Genomic DNA, 18,077 nt, shown 5'->3' on the forward strand with positions numbered 1-18,077 from the left:
GCAAATCCTTCCTTCTATTGGGATGGGCTGACCTAATCATGAGTAATTTAATGCGAATTAACTTACTAGAGACATTGCTGTATATATGGAAAAATATAAATGTATATCTTTACTGGGTATCTGGATACCCTGTTTTTACATCCAGTAGACCAGTGTACTCACAAAGATGGGGTTTACTAAAAAAAAGTGAGTCAAAATTGAATCAGGACAGGGGTAATTAATCACTTGTGTTCTTCTATAGCACAATCTAAAAACTGAATTGTATCTAGGTGATATTGATATGCCTTACTGTTGCCCATCTAAATGCTATTCATTTATCAATGTCAGGAGGATTAAGGGCTGAATGGGCCGTCCATATTTTAAACAACGCTACAGTAGCTGCGTTAGTCAACTTAGGAACCATAGCTGACCCAAAACCAAAAGACAGGAAAACATATTGCTTAAGAGCTCTGATAAAATTTGTAAAAGAACAATTGCAAAATTGACCAAATATTCAAAACAGAAAGGTTTTTTTTTTTAAATCGTATGAACTGATAATAATCACAGCAGCAAATAGATATATAATGAAAGAGTCTAAGCACAACGAAAAAAAAAGTGTGGTGGATTAAGGCACCAGCAGCAAATGTCTTTGTGTGATCCCAGTAAGTTATCTATCTAAGTGGTTTGAATGTCTGTTGTAGAAATGTGTATGGAATCACCAGGTCACAAGTTGCAGTCCCATTAAGATAGTTCCAATAGGTCAATTAACGTGATGCAGATACCAGTAGGATATGCTTGAGTTGAAGAAAACAATCTTTAGCTGGTCATGCAGAATGAATGAGTGAATCTTTCTGCTTTACTTTCTAATTATATTGACCTCAATTTACCAATTTACCAGTTTATTGTGATAGTGGTCTCTCGCATATTCTCTCAGGGGTAGATAGATCTTTTGTTACAGCTATCAAGGCAGACTAGATGGCCTCCCCTACATTGTCTTCTCTAGTGTATATCAAGTTCTTTTTTTAGTTCAATTTAATATGTGTATATGGCCTACCATTAAATAGATACAGTGTGCACAGTACTGAAAATTCAATATGTTATGCGCTGTGCAGAACACTGCTGACTGTGCACAATGCAAAAACAACAGTTGATGTACAGAATGCAGTCATACATTCACCCCAGTACAGAGATCTGGGCCGGAATCCATCGTTTTTTTGCTCAGAATGCCGTTCCAGTTTGAACCCAGCCATATGCAAATCAGTCTTGACCCTGTGCCTCATGGGAACAGTCCAGCCTGAACTGCCAAGCCAGGTCCTCCCTGGACTGGAAACAAGCATCCTAGAACTGGTTTCAGGGTTTCACCTCTCTTCAGCCAGGATAGCTTGATTCCAGTGGCATGGAGAGCACGGGACCCACGTCTGGGCATACCCTTCCCACTCGGGGTGACAAATGCAAAAACAACAGTTGATGGATAGAATGCAGAACAATGTCATAGTTTCACCCCAGTACAGAGATCTGGGCTTAAATCCATCGTTTTTTTGTTCACCATGCCGTTCCAATTTGAACCCAGCCATATGCAAATCAGTCTTGACCCTATGCCTCATGGGAACAGTCCAGCCAGAACTGCCAAGCCAGGTCCTCCCTGGACTGGAAACTTGATTCCAGTAGCATGGAGAGCATGGGACCCATGTCTGGGCATACCCATCCCACTTAGAGCGAAAACTGTAACTGCAACAAATGATGAATGCAATGCTGTATGATTCAAACACTCTGTGCAGCACATACAGCACATACAAACGTGTCATGTTAGTACTATACAGCTCAATGTGCTCAGATGTTGTCTGTATAGTGTAAAAGTATAGGGCAGCGTACATTGATGCTGCCATAAGAGTGCACATTGCTTAGACAGGGACCCTTCCCTGGAGTCTGACCAGTAAGGGGGACCTGCATGAATCCATCTGTGTTCATTTTCCGGCAGCTCCCACTTTTCCAGATAGACAGCAGCAGCCAGCCCAGTGCACAAGGGAGTGAGTGGAGCTCTCATAGACAACGACTGAGTGGGAGACTAATATTGAGAAGCGATGGGCATAGAAACAGAAGAATGACAAGCAGAAGCACACACTAAGAAACACATGAAACGATAGACATGTATGAAACCAATATTGGGACAGGCAGGAAGACAGCTCTTGAGATGTAATAACCAGCCCACCATCTTGAAATTGTATTTTACATGCTTTTAATTAAGTCACACTTAGCCTACTTCATTGACTACTGCTGAGCAAGTATTGTATAGGAATGGAGTGCCATGTGATGCAGTTCAAATACTACACACCACCTGAGACTGATAACGTTCAAGCAGTCCCATCACCCATTGCAAGATGGCCACCTCGTCCATGAATATCGACTCCTTGAATGTGTGCCACCAGCTTCAAAGATTCCGTTCTCTAGTAACCGATTGAAGAAGAGAATGGAATCATAACAGTGACGGGAAACATCCATTACAACGCAGTCATTACAACGACCTACCTTTACAATGCAACTGTTACAACGCAACTGCCTTTACATCGCATGCCATTACAACGCATGCCATTACAACACGTCACTACAACGCATGCCATTACAACGCATACCATTACAATGCATTAAAAGGTAAGTAATGGAGATTTATTAGTTTTAGGGTGGTTATGGGTTTTGGGGTACATGGGAATAGTAATTTTTACCCATACACTATCCAACACTTGCCCTACTGTTGCACTCACTGAAGTGGGAATAGTAATTTTTACCCCTACACTATCCAACACTTACCCTACTGTTGCCCTAAAAGTATTGTGCGTTGTAATGGTATGCCTTGTAATGGCATGCGTTGTAAAATCATGCGATGCAATGGTAGTTGCGATGTAAAAACTGCATTGAAAAAGCATGCATTGTAATTGCTTGTGTTGTAGCTTCATATATTCAACAGTGACCAGTGAAAAGTTTAGGCGAACAATAAGAGGGAAGAGTGGGTGGAAAGAAATACCAGCTAGCACACAGCGGAAAGAGGGAGGTGGAGAAGGGAGAAGTGTAAGGGACGGGAAGAGAGAAAGAAGGAGATGTGGGAAGGAGCAGGCAGAATATTCTGGACGAAAGTGGAATAGATAGGAAGAAGCAATGAGGAGCCAACAAAAAAAGGTATAGATATGTATAATTATCCATCATGCACTACTGTGCAAGCATTTCCTAGGAGGCAGGATGATACACAGAAACAGCAAATAGCATGACGTTTGTTGTAATCTCCTCTGGACTGATCAAGGAGGTGACTGATAATGTCTATAGATATTGGCTGAAGGAGGCTTTACCAAATAAGACCTTGGTTGGAGTCAGATCACCAAAAGGTCTCTAGATGTATATTGAAAATAATATGTTTGGTTAGAAAGTTTCTCTCTCAAAACCCAGACCTAAAAAGGGTTAATACACATTTTAAAGACATGTATGTGCTTTATTTTCTCTTTTGAGATCACACCATTACATTTGCAAGGGTATGAGAGGCAATACGTTATACGTTTCACTGTGTTCATACAGTAGTGCAATTAATTGGAGAGTCCACGCAGAAGCTTGTATTCTCAAATGTTCTTTAATCTTTAGATGTTTAGAGTTCGGTACAACCACAGCCAACGCGTTTCGCCCAAACAAGGGCTTCTTCAGGGCAAATAGTGACAGCCAATGAAGCGCAAAGGCGCATGTAGAGTATAATTGAAGGGTATCGTGTAGTCAAAGTAGACCTCACAGTGCAATTGCACTGTAGTAAAAAGGGTGGTCACCGATCCACTCCGACGGACACAAAGGTACAGAAGGCTCCCTACTTAAGGACCTCCTACACCACATTTGAAATCCAATTACCCAGGATTTTGTCCAGTTTGAGACATTATCACGTGTCTGCAATCGCCCTTTTTACTACAGTGCAATTGCACTGTGAGGTCTACTTTGACTACACGATACCCTTCAATTATACTCTACATGCGCCTTTGCGCTTCATTGGCTGTCACTATTTGCCCTGAAGAAGCCCTTGTTTGGGCGAAACACATTGGCTGTGGGTGTACCGAACTCTAAACATCTAAAGATTAAAGAACATTTGAGAATACAAGCTTCTGCGTGGACTCTCCAATTAATTGCACTACTGTATGAACACAGTGAAACGTATAACGTATTGCCTCTCATACCCTTGCAAATGTGAACTTATATTATGGTCTTTCAGGCAGCTGGCCATTTGAGGTGGGCAATACCCTCATTACTATAGCGTGACATGTCTAGGCAGTGCATTCATCTATAACCTAGCTGCTTTCTTCTGTATCTCTATCACACCACAAAAGAATACATCCCACCACCGTACGCAACAAATCCCCCGCAGAAGTTGGAGCAAAATCACCACAGACCAGCTCCTCTCATTGCTGAACCTGAACCCGCCAGCCAACACCGCTGACACCAACGACGCAGCCCACAACCTCGCACAGTGGATCTCCAACTGCGCCGATGACCTCGCCCCACTGAAGAAACCCCCTTGCATGACTGGCAACAGGAAAACCTCATGGTTCACAGACGCCCTCAAAGAATCAAAGAAATTCTGCTGTACCCTCAAAAAAACCTGGCGCCACGAACGGACTACAGAAAACATGACAGCCCTCAAGAATGCCACTCGCGAACACCACCAGCTGATCCGCACCACCAAAAGGTCATCGTTCAAAGAGCGGCTCGACAGCAACACTCACAACAGCAAGGAACTCTTCAGCACCGTCAAAGAGCTCTCCAACCCCAGCGCCAACAACAACGACATCACACCGTCACAAGACCTCTGCAACTCCCTCACCACGTACTTCCACCGCAAGATCGCAGACATACACGACAGCTTCAGACCCCAGACTTCGCCTCCAGTCACCGAACCAACGACGCCCATCACCACCCTCAGCGCCTGGACCCCCATCAGCACTGAAGACACCACCTACATCATGAACACCATCCACTCTGGCTCCCCCTCTGACCCATGCCCACATCATATCTTCAACAAAGCCGACATCATCATCGCACCCCACCTCCGGAACGTCATAAACAACTCCTTCACGTCAGCCACCTTCCCTGAGAGCTGGAAGCACGCAGAAATCAACGCCCTTCTGAAGAAACCCACAGCGGACCCCAAAGACCTCAAGAACTTCTGCCCCATCTCTCTTCTGCACTTCCCGGCTAAAGTCATCGAGAAGACCGTCAATAAACAGCTTTCTGCATTCCTCGAGGCAAACAACTCGCTCGACCCGTCCCAGTCCGGATTTTGAGCCAACCACAGCACCGAGACCGCCCTCATCGCAGCCACCGACGACATCAGGACCCTGATGGACAACGGAGAAACAACCGCTCTCATCCTCCTAGACCTCTCGGCAGCCTTTGACACCGTATGCCATCGCACCCTAATAACCCGCCTCTTCAACACTGGAATCCAAGGAAAGGCCCTGGAATGGATCACCTCGTTCCTCTCCAATAGAACCCAGAGAGTCCGCCTCCCCCCCTTCCACTCAGAGGCCACCAAGATCATCTGCGGCGTACCCCAAGGCTCCTCGCTCAGCCCAACCCTCTTCAATATCTACTTGAGCCCCCTCGCCGCCATCGCACGCAGACACAACATCAACATCATCTCCTACGCCGACGACACCCAGCTGATACTCTCCCTCACCAAAGACCCAGCCACCGCCAAAACCAACCTCCAGGAAGGGATGAAAGACGTCACAGTATGGATAAAGCTCAGTCGCCTGAAGCTGAACTCAGACAAGACAGAAGTCCTCATCCTCGGACAATCCCCATCCGCCTGGGACGACTCCTGGTAGACCACAGCGCTGGGCACCGCACCGACACCCACGAACCACGCACGCAACCTGGGATTCATCCTGGACTCCTCCCTCACGATGACCAAGCAAGCCAACGCCGTCTCAGCTTCTTGATTCAACAGCCTGCACATGCTCCGAAAAATCTTCAGGTGGATCCCCACCGAAACCAGAAAGACCGTCACCCAGGCCCTCGTCACCAGCCGACTGGACTACGGAAACGCGCTATACGCAGGAACCACTGCCAAACTTCAGAAATGACTCCAAAACATACAGAACGCCTCCGCACGACTCATCCTCGACATCCCTCGCCACAGCCACATATCCGCCTACCTGAGAAACCTGCACTTGCTCCCCGTAAGCAAGAGGATCACGTTCAGGCTCCTCACCCACGCACACAAAGCGCTCCACGACATGGGCCCCGAATACCTCAACAGCCGCCTCTCGTTCTACACCCCCACCCGCCAGCTCCGCTCCGCCAACCTCGCCCTCGCCACCGTCCCACGGATACACGGAACCACCACCGGAGGAAGAACGTTCTCCTACCTGGCAGTCAAAACATGGAACTCCCTCCCCGCACACCTACGACTGACACAGGACCATCTCACCTTCAGGAAACACCTCAAGACCTGGCTATTCCTGCAGTAGCAGCACCCCCCACCCCAGTGCCTTGAGACCGTCGCGGGTGAGTAGCGCGCTATATAAATGTACTGATTGATTGATTGATTGACCATTACATATCACATAAATGCAGTTTGCAGTAAAACAGAGACTTTGGTTTTTCAGAACATACCTGCACTTTTTAAATAGCCGATGTTGTGTGTCAGGGTCCCAGTAACTCCCCTGTGCTCAGGATCAATGTTATTGGAAATGTCTACACACAATGATTTTTCATCCATCTGGAAGCAGGCTTCCCCTTTTCTTATTTGCTCAGTCAATTCCAGTTGCCCTTTTAACTTGGCCTCCATTGGCATTGATTGGCTCCCATTTTGAGTCATGATGACATTGATATTATGAAGACTTGTGTTTCCAAATACATTCCTGTTTTTGAGATACACTCCATATTGTGCCTGATTCACCATAAAACTGATGTTACCTGCAACATAAAAGATACGAGATACACTGGCCTTACAATATGTGAAATTATGAAAAGACACGCAGAAGATGACAGTGTGGATGGTAATAACAGCAACGCAAATAATATGCCAATCAAAAAGGCTATAAAAACCCTATTAAGTCCATATTTTTTACTTCATATAATATTGTGACTGATTGAGAGTTGATCTACAGCTATACAAATGTAATTTAGGCAAAATTGCAAACTGCTTATTCACTAAACATATGAGCCATTATCTTAGGTTAGAAGATAGTCGTGATAGGTGGATAACACATCCTCCAAACTCCATCCACCCACCTCTGAAATGATAAGGAGGTGTCTTTTGCTGTACAGTATTCACTGTAAACAAGCACTGGACAATACCAATAGGTCTGGTATTGGCAGTCACCCTTTTTTCAGTTTGTCTATGCTTGTTTTGTAAAATTGTATGTTTAGGGAGCTGTTGGGCCTTCACCTTAATAAAAAAAAAAGCTCACATTGCCATAGCAGGCCCTTGACCTGAAGCAGACTTCTTTGTATCATGATATAGCCCAGGTGAAAGAGAAGAATGCCATCGCTCACAGTGAAGTGGAAGAGATAGGAAGCCAGTAGCTGAGGTGGGCTTACCCACTGCCCAATGCAGCAGATGATGAAATAATACAAATAAATGGTTTGTCAGGGAGTCAAGTCTGTAGCAGTATCAAGTGACTTATAAAAAGAGTTCACAAATGGCAGGGTTGTAACTCCTCCAAACTCTTACCATTTGGGTTCATGTGTGTCTAAGGAGGTGAATTTGAAAAAACAAAAATTTCAGGAGTATGAGTGTCATGCGCCATCAAGTATGGGTAAATGTTCACATGGGAAATTTATGGAACCAAAGAATTCCTGAGTTATTTGGGGACATAAAAGGGTGTCTCAGTTTTAAATTCAGTTCTACGCAGTAAGAGAATGAGTATATGGATTACCGACTACACTGCCGGGCCTCCTCTTCCTCCTACCTACCATACGTCCTGGCCCTCTCGTAGCAGTGGGGGATCAAGGACACCCGGCGGCTGCAGAGACACCACTTAACAACGACTGGCCTCATTCATCGGGGCCTCCCGGGGTTGTTGAAGGTTCCACCACCTTGCATTGAATTGAATTGAATTGACACTTGTATAGCGCATGACTACCTGGAAGCATCCCAGCGCTGAGGCCGTAACTTAGAGGACCGATCTCTTATGGAAAAAGCCAAGTCTTTAATTGTTTTCGGAACGTCAGATGGTTCGGTTCCCTCCAAAGATGTAGCGGGAGGGCTTTGAACTGGGCTTCTGGCCCTTTGTCGGCGGCCCTACCTTTTGGAAGCCTCCTCAACCTCTGGCATATACCATCCCCATTAATAGCTTCCGGGAGGCCCATGGGGGTCACTGTTGCCCCATTTGCCTCGCTGTCACCCTGGGTCCTTCGAGCGATCGAGGGATTTGTGACCTCCTTCGAGCTGATGCTTCCAGAGGAGCCGGTGAGTGCCCCTTAGGCTGTGCTGTGGGCCCGTTGCCCGGGGGCGGGACTACAAATGGGATAATAGAGACCACGAGGAGGCTTGCGGGGTATACGTGTGGGCCCAGAGCCCGGTGCTTCGGGTTGGTGTCCTCCTGGAAGTCCGAATAGAAGCCACCCAGCACCACCGTGTAAACTTCAGCTGCTCCCCGCTGTATATCTGCCCCTGGCAGGAACATCCATACTCTTCATTGACCCTGTGCCTCGCTTTGTCTGCTGCCCCCGCGCCCTCTCTGAGGGTGGCGACCTACAAATGGACCCTCCCAGAGCAAGGCTCGCTGAAATCTGGCATTTTCGTGCCCGCAGGGTGAGAGCCTCATCGATACTTGGACTGGTTGAAACTCGCTGAGTTGTCGAGGAGGCCATGGTCTCGCTTCCATCAGCTATGCCCCGCGCCCACCTTTCGGGGCCTTCCTCCATGATGCTTGTTGACCCTGAGAAGGGCTTTGTAAATGATCGGCAGAGGAGGTGGTTCCGCTGGGGTCTCAGGCCCCGCCCCGCACGCTGCCCACTTCCCTCCCGCAAAGTGGTTAAGGACGCAAAGGTTTGTCCCCTGAAATCCGCTCCTCGGCATGGGGGGGGGGTGGAACAGCTGATCCGGTGGGCACAAGGCTGATGGTGCCGCAGGCATGGGGCCAGAGAGGGGCCCCAGCTCAGGCCAACCTTTGACACACGGCCTAGAATTCATAGCAAGCAGGGATCATGCCACTGTAGGTTTCCACTGCAAGATTACACCCCACTGGCTCCTCCTGCAAAAGACAGCCTTCAGAAGAGTGCTGTGGGATGTGCCCTCACCTCTTCCAGTGCACACAGGAGTTGGACACACAACACAACACAACCACCGGTATGGCAGAATACACGGGAACAATGATTTTGTGAAATGCTTACCTGCTCCACTCTTGCTATGGCTAGAGACTCGGTCCCTAGCTCGCAGCCCCTCACACAGACTGAACCAGAAGGGGCAGCTGACTCCAACCAAGCTGCAGTGACACAGGAGTTCTTAGCATCTCTATTTTACTCACTACAGACCAATCTCCAAGCACTCAAAAAAGACCTCTCCCAAAACATATGAGATCTGCAGCAGGACCTGTCATCAGTAGGGGACCGGGTCTCTAACCTGAACGGTGATGAAATTACGAGAGGCGAGGAGGTGAAAACAGGGCATGCCGTAATAACATCCTCCTTGGGCGGTCCCTACGGGGTGGAGGACTCAGGCCTCCGGGGATACACCCAGGTGCTTTCCCGCTCCATTCTTCATAGGGAGGAGGGGGTGGATCTACGGCTAGATAGAGTCAACCCAGTTGGCCCCAACACCAAGCCACTGGACATTCTAGCCTGCATGCACAATTTTCCAAACAAAAGAGGACATTCTGAAAGCAGCCAGGACCAAGCAACCTATCCACTTCCGTGGCCATACACTCAGGCTCTACCAGGATGTCTTACTTCTCACCCTCCAGGCCATAGGGAGTTTAAAACAATAACCAACTTCCTGTGCACCAAGGCTGTATCCTATGACTGGGGCACCCCTTCGGGTTGGCCTGCTGATAGGAGGTGAAGCTTCACTAACTTGAGACACCCAGGGATGCCCGCCACGTCCTCGGCTTGCCAGATGAGTCATCTTCCCGATCCATGCCTGCCTCTCCACGAGAGTCTCTGCTCCGAGCACCATCCTGGCAAAAAGCGGATAGAGCAAGCAGCACCCTCATCCTGGACCGGCAGAGCATGCACAGGAGCGGCGAGCAGTACTGGATAGCTTGGCTTTAGGCACAGGTGGGGCCTTTTCATAAAAAGCACCTTACCCATAGTGTGCATCTTGGCACCATATGCCAAGCCGGTTCACCTTCCTCTTTACATGGCCTGTGGTGGAAGAGGTCCCACACCCAACATACCAAAGTACCGACATAGGCCGGCATGCTAGTGGCCATCAATGATGGACTTCCCCGATTCATAGTTATATTCTTATTGTTTTTAGGGGAATGTCTCTATAGGTTTTTATTCCTTTACTCCACATGGTCAACTCTGGGCACCAAGGGGCATACAGGAAAGGTGAGGTCTCTCCCAGATCTCCCTCATGGAGCCAGTTGCATCCCCTTGGCACACAGTAGCTCACTACGGCTATCCCTATGACCAATCTTTCTGGAAGCTAAAGTGACAAGCCTCATTGTAAGAGGCCTCAACAATACCAGCAAATGAGCAGCGGTTTTGTCCCTTCTGAAAAGCTCGGGTAGCGACATATGTCTCCTAAAGGAGACCCATTTGCTGTCCTAAGACATACATCGGATGCAGTCACAATGGCTCCCATGGCAGCTGGGGTCCTCAGATTCCTTGAAACGGGGTGGGGGTGGCAATCCTTCTTTCCAGAGGTTTCGAAGGCGAGATTCTAATTGCAATTGCCAAAATCAATGAGCAGCTCATAGAGTTTAGGTTTCGAGTAGGCACTTTTCATTTTACTCTTACCAACATTTACCCACCCAAATAACATCAAGAGACATTTCTACATGCGCCATCGCATCTGTGCTTCACTCACCTGATGCTGCCATAATAATTGGTGGTGACATGAACCTGGTCATGGACAATGATCGAGACAGCTCTTGCCTGCTCTCGGCCGAAGCTCGGGCCTTCTTAGCTCAAGGGCTTTGATGGTTAACAGACTGTGGCCTGGGTGATGTCTGGCGGATCTCCCATCACATCAAACAGGATTATATCTTCTATTCAACAGCTCACAAACCATATGCCCGTATCAACCATTTCTTAGCAACACCTGCCCTGCAGGCCCTTGTTAGCAACATCTTCATCGTGCCCAGATCACTATCCGATCATGCTCCTTTCACTCTGGTAGCATGTATTGATACTAGTCTGTCTAGGACACAGAGCTGGCATCTCTGGGAGACCCTACTCTAATCCCAATCCACGATTACATCCATTTGCAAGGGGATCACTGATTTCCTATAAACCAATGACAATGGGGATACGTCAGTAGCCTCTCTCTGGGAGACACTCAAGCCAGTGGTACGATGTGAACTCATAGCCATATTGGTGTCCAACAATCGCCAACACAAAGGAAAAAGACATAGCTTGGAGCAGAAACTCTTAGGGATTGAGGCCCCATACAAATGCACCGGGGCCCCTCGGATATGCAGGGATCTGGAATAAACTTGTTTACTCTCAAGCACTTAGATTTAGACAGAGCAGAGTATTCCATACAATGCCTCAAGCACAAATTCAACTTAGGTAGCAACTGTGGTGGCCGGGTGCTCACACATCGCCTAGTGGCCTAAATCCACTCAGGGTCGGTCCAAGTGATTTGCACCAGGCAGGCCTCTCCCCAAATCGCATCGTTGTTTCAGAATTTCCAAAGCACTTTATTCACAGCCTCAGATTGTCCCGCTGCAGACTTCTCAGGTTACCTCGAAGACAGCCTCCTTACCTCCCCCACCCCCCATGATTTCCTAGGTGCTAGAGAAACCCATATGTATAGATGTCATCTCGGCCATTGCTCGCCTGAAACTAATCAAGTCCCCTGGACCCGGCGGGTTCTCCTCACAATCCTACAAGGTCTTTTGCCAAGGCCTGGCCCCAGTGGTCACCCGTCTACATAACGCCTTTGCCCTCTCTGTCTCCTTTACTTATCCCATGTTAGAAGCCTCAATCTCAAAGTCTGGCAAGGACCTGGCTCTTTCCGGGTTCTGCAGGCCCCTCTTACTCCTCAACATCGACGCCAAACTATTTACTAGCATTGTGGCCATCGCCTTAATCCTTTAATGCCAGGCTTGATTGACCTGTATCAGGCCGGCTTCATACCTGCCCATCAATGTGAAGGTAACACCAGATGCATTCTCCACTTACTAGATTAAACTCATTTAGTGAGGCGCTGCTCCTCTCTATTGACGCTGAGAAAGAATTAAATAGAGTCCACTGGCCCTATCTGTTCACAACTCTCAATAGAACATTTTAATTTTGTAGATGGGCATTTACAGTGCACCTAGAGCATCACTTCGAGGTAACGGGGTGACATCCCAGCCCATTTCTATCCAATGCGGAACATGACAGGGGTGCTGCCTTTCCCCCCCTTTTTGCTTTATACATTGAACCCCTGGCCCAATGGATGAGGTCCCACACAGACATCTCTGGCATCCAGTTCAGCGGTGAACCGTACCTCAAAAGCCTCTACGCGGACGATGTGATCCTAGCCATCACTTACCCAAAGACATCCCTCCCTACCCTTGTAGCTGAACTACATACTTTTGGGATTCTCTCCAGTTTTAAAGTAAACATACAAAAGTCACAGATCTTAAATATTTTGGTAACTCCAGCTCATGAAACCCTTCTTCACTCACTATTGCTGTTTGAGTGGGTCAAAGAGTCTATACCCTACCTTGGGATCAAGTTAGCGTGCTCTGTCCCTAAAACCACCATACTCAACTACACTGCCCTCACTTCGCATATACTAACTGACATTAACACTTGGCGCCATCTCCACCTATCCTGTCTGGAGAGAATTGCAGCCATCAAAATGATGATCCTACTACGTATTCTTTACATTTTCCAGACCCTTCCACTGACCCTGCCAAGGAGCACATTGCGTTCCCTGCAAATAGAAATAAATAGGTTTATCTGGGATGGGAAGACGCCCCGCCTTCAGAAGTCTCTCCTATACCGCCTGCTGTGGGTGGGCGGACTTGCAGTGCCCCTCCTCCTGTGCTACAACTAAGCCTCTCAACTAAGTTTATTGGTGGAGTGAAGCCAGCCGGCTCTCATATTTAAAAAGAACCCTGGCTCCTCTAGAAACATAGGGCTTGGGGAGTCTATTCTTCACCGGTGACTAGCTCTGTTTCCGTGTATGGAATGCGGTTGCAACCAAGCCTGGCTTGACCGCCTTTCCGCACCCCTATGACCTCAATCATAGCCAATCTGGACTTTACCCCAGGGATTCAACCAGAAAGGGTCTGGCGCTGGCAAGAAGGGGGATGCAAATAAATAGGATGCATGTGTGACCTCCAAGGGATCATCACCTTTGAACACTTGAAATCTGATTATGGCCTGGAAGCAATTGATCGTATCCAATATCTCCAGGTTCACCACTGGGTAATGCAGCCCTACATTAAACCACATGCAGAGCGGCCCACTACTCCCTTCAAAAATGGATACTTCTTTTAAAAGTTGATAAGCACATCATTACTGAGCTTTAAAACATACTGGGTCAGGGGGGACCATGCATTAGGTCTACAGGACAAACTGAATGGGAGGCTCAACTTGGTAGGGCCCTTTCTGACGCCAAGTGGGAAGACATCTACTATAGAGCCTGACACATGGAGCATAGCATAGCCAGCACTGAAACGGCATACAAGATAGTGTCCTATTGGTACCTGATCCCCATCCAGCTCCAAGCGTTAAATCCTGAACGTTCAAAAGCATGCTGGAGTGGCTGTGGGGTTTCCAGGCACGCTGCTCCGCCTTCTATGGCACTGTCGGAACTTAGCCTGCTATTGGGAGTATGTACTTGATAACATAGACCTAGCCTTCGGTACCTCGATTCCAAGGTTCCCAGCCTACACCATTCAGGGACTTCCCAGCCCACTGACTTTCACACTTCGCTCTACTTGAGGGAAATAGCTCTGGCACTAGGGGCAGCCCACCAAGTGATTCTCGCCTTATGGGGCACCAAGAAGATCCCTGATTACACTAACTGGCTGCACAAATTATGGTTTATCTTAGGAATGGAAAAATTGTCTGTAACTATTGACCATAAGGGCAATTCCTATCGTGACTCATGGGCACCATTCATTCACATACTCTCATCCGAATTCAACTAATTAACAAGTCCGTCTTTTCTTAAACTGCTTCGTTTACTCCCAAGGACCGAGCATGCTGACAATTCCGCTCCACCCTAAGTCTCTAAACCCTCTAGTCCGCTCCAATCTTCATCACTTGCCCTCACACACTTCTTCTTGAGACTACTTTGCTGTACCTTATGAAGGAAAATATGGCGGACGCGTGGTTTGGTTTTTATTGTGTTTAGTATGTTAGAAATGCCTCAGTAACGCTGTGGGCCTGGGTTGTAGGCGGACAGCTGTGTAAGTTTCGACCTCTAAGCCTTACCAGGCACGGACGGACCCCTGGGTTGTTGTAGGCAATCAGTTGTGTATGTTGATGACTTGCTGTGGCTTGAATAAACAGAATTGATCCATAAATGTAACTGGAATGCAATTGAAGCTTTTTTTTCAAACATAACACATAAATGTTACGTATAATACACATTTTAGAATATTGATATGATTAATGAAAGTTCATAACCATAATCAGTTCTATACATTGACATTTGATTCTGATGTATTATTAATATGATAAAAACAGAGAGCGTCAGCCTTAGGATCCTTGGTAAATTAAACAAGAAAACATGTTTTAAAGCTCAATTAATTCAGGGAGACATGGCAACCTACATTTAAGAATTACCTTTTACTCCCTGACAAACTAAAAACCTTGTTAACTGATTTTCCGAAATAGTGAGAAAAATCAACTAGGAAATGCAAAAATTAATTGCCTTTGCATTACTTGAACTATGCACATAATAGTATTTAATGATACTGCATACTGCTGAATAAAAATAAAATCTGGTCTTATTTGTTTAATAAAAGGGTAGATATTTGGCCAAAATGTTTGTATACATTTGATGCCCTAAAGTTGAGACTTACCTTCATTTATGTTGTTCTTGTGCTTTAGAGATCCAACCAGTGAAATGAGTTTGGGAATAGTCTTCAGACCATCCACATTGTGCTGGATTTGACCGTTCATAGACAAAACTTGGCCAACTTTTTCCTCCTTGGTTCCGGAAAGATCTATCTGAAAGGTGCTTTGACTTAAATTAATCTCAGATGACATTGATATCCTAGATATAAAAAATGTATGTGATCAGGACACAGCAAAGCTGGAAGTAACAAATGCACTACATTTTATTTAAAAAAAAGAACACATTCAATAAATAAAACATGATGGTCGTCATTACAAAAGAAATACATGGGTAGAGAGGATTTACAGAACTATCCTCTTTCTGCAAAAGTGGAAGGAGGAAAAAGGGGAGCTGGTCTGTTTGACCCCATCTAGAATTTTTTGTGTATTGTGTCTAAGGAACACCAAGCAGTAATGTCTTTGCTGCAGAGAAGGGTAATGGTGGTGACCTTCTGAAAAGAAGGCCTTGGTGTGGCCCAGCCCTGCAGGCAAATAGAGTTACCAGGACACCACCATACACAGGCGAGTATCTGGGAGACCCAACAGTGCCCCCCCCTACATACATCACCCACGGTAAGACAGAAAAAAGCTGGAATTATTGTGGGTGAAATGTGAGTTGTCAAGGATGGCAGTGTAAAGGAAAGCATGTATTTATTACTGGCAGTGACAGGGCATGGGATCTCTTTGCCTAGGTATTTCCCAAGGCAAATTAGGCCTGACCACCCATGGAGGGTGATGCGTGAAGACTTAGGCCAAAAGCTGATTTGCAGCATCAACATACTCCATCAGTTTATAAATTGCTTAGCATAATGGACCAGAAGCTCTAAGAAATTTGCAGCTTCACCCACCAATGGGTGAGAGATACTGTTCTTTGCGTAATAAGGTCCAATTGCAGATGCATGTCAAATTATGTTTTAAGTGTGGTTTAGTAGCTTTTTTAAAAAGTATTAGGGATTTATTCCACATATTAGGAGGCAAAAGAAAATGATTGAATAACCTTATGTCTGACATTCAGATTCAGAAGGATATTAAAATTATCAACCCTGCCATCATGCAAATTAAAGATACATCACTAATGACCAGAGAGATCCCTTAAGATTTTAAATCAGTATTTGTTCGTCCTAGACTGGGAAAACCTTTTTTCAGTTATGCAGACCCTGCAAATTGCTGTCACATATTGTTGCTACCTTATCTGGTGGAACTCCTAGAAAAGGTAGTCATTACTCAACCGTATTCGTGTGTGTATAAAAAAAAAAAAAGAAAAGATTAGGTAGTAGGGGTTTAAGGCCAGGTCTCAGAATGGAACCAGACATCACTTTGGTTTTAGGCGACTTTCTGATGTTAGCCGGCAGTGGAGGATCAGGAACAATGATACTGGCCTTTGACACCATTGACCACAACATCTTACTTTACCGAGTAGAAAGTGAGGTCATAAAAGACACAGGCCTTATTTTCCCAAATCATTTTATCATCAAGAGAACTCAATGGGAACAATTAGGCTCCTATTCTTTGTCTCCCTGTGTTGCAGAATCCCACATGGGCCAATTCTTTCCCTATTATTGTTCACTCTTTATTGAAAACCTTTAGCCCTACTTTTGCATCAATTCAATGTGATCACCTAACTTACAACTAACTATAAACTCATAGGATGATCCAGGAAATCTAATAATTGGATTACATCCTACTTCAGATGTGGTTAGTAACTGGGTTACTCAGCATTTTCATAAATCAAACACATCTAAATCCGCAATTTTAGCAGTGCCAAACAAAGTCAATTGTTAACACTCAACCATATGCCGCCCCCACAAAGGCATTGTGCCCCACCCCTGTCTCTACCATTAGCAATCAAGACATGTCACTGATAATTAATTATGCTTAGAAAAGCAGATCTCTGCCATTACAAAGACCTCTCTCTATCAACTACGGGGTCTCGGTTGAATTTTCACCCATCTGTTCTTCTCTCACAGAATTCTCATCGCCCAGTACATTCATACAGTATAGTATAGACTATGGCAATTCTGCCTATTTTTGGCATTCCTAACAAGAGCATCTATCGCCTGCAATAAAATTAAAAATGTTTCAAGCAGATCCATGTTTAACATGAAAAAATTACTCTATCTCTTTACTGGCTACCTGTGCAGAAACAACATCATTTTAAAATCAGCTTGCACCATCTATAACATTGTTGATAAAACTGGTCCTACATTTTTTTAGAAGAAATTCCTCAAACATCCCACTACCTTAAACTAAGTACACAGAATAAAGCCAATTTTTAAATTCCATCAATCACTCTAAATAGGGGGGTAGAGCATTCCGAGATAAAAGTGATCAATTGTGGAATCAACTTCACTCGAAACTCCGTACTGAATTCTGTCTGAAAACCAGGCTTTTTCCCCAGCTACTCTACCTGCCTCTGGGTCATATGGCCCGTCAAAAGTGTCATTGTAGAGCACCAACAGACTCCGCTCAAGTGTATGTTTGTGTCTTATAAATAGCTATACATGAATAAATAGGCAATTTAGTGTAAAATAAGGGGTCAGCTTCTTCTGTAATTGTAAAAGCTGTAAAAGCACTGGCAGAGACCTAGTGCATTCATATACTGCCATTCAAATATGTAAATGATGGAAACTTCACTTCCCATACCATGTCCAGTTCTGCAGTATGCACAAGGTCCATCAACTGTTGTTTTTGCATTTAGGCCCAGATCTCTGTACTGGGATGAATGTATGACATTGTTCTGCATTCTGTTCATCAACTGTTGTTTTTGCATTTGTCACCCCGAGTGGGATGTGTATGCTCAGACGTGAGTCCCGTGCTCTCCATGTCACTGGAATCAAGCTATCCTGGCTGAAGAGGGGTGAAACCCCGAAACCGGTCCTAGGATGCTTGGTTCC

The 18,077-nt window shown here is 45.9% G+C and overlaps 1 protein-coding gene across 1 annotated transcript in view; it reads right to left on the reverse strand.

Moving 5' to 3' along the window:
• Positions 1-18,077, reverse strand: part of APOLTP (apolipoprotein lipid transfer particle homolog) — a 1,292,669-nt gene that overhangs the window by 435,608 nt on the left and 838,984 nt on the right. Inside the window, exons 38-39 of the mRNA XM_085632129.1 lie at positions 15,150-15,343; positions 6,619-6,921 (exon numbers count right to left, since the gene is read on the reverse strand). Coding sequence (XP_085488255.1) covers positions 6,619-6,921; positions 15,150-15,343 — 497 coding nt within the window. The remainder of the gene's footprint in view (positions 1-6,618; positions 6,922-15,149; positions 15,344-18,077) is intronic.

Source organism: Triturus cristatus, chromosome 10, assembly GCF_964204655.1.
Source record: "Triturus cristatus chromosome 10, aTriCri1.1, whole genome shotgun sequence".
NCBI lineage: Eukaryota > Metazoa > Chordata > Amphibia > Caudata > Salamandridae > Triturus > Triturus cristatus.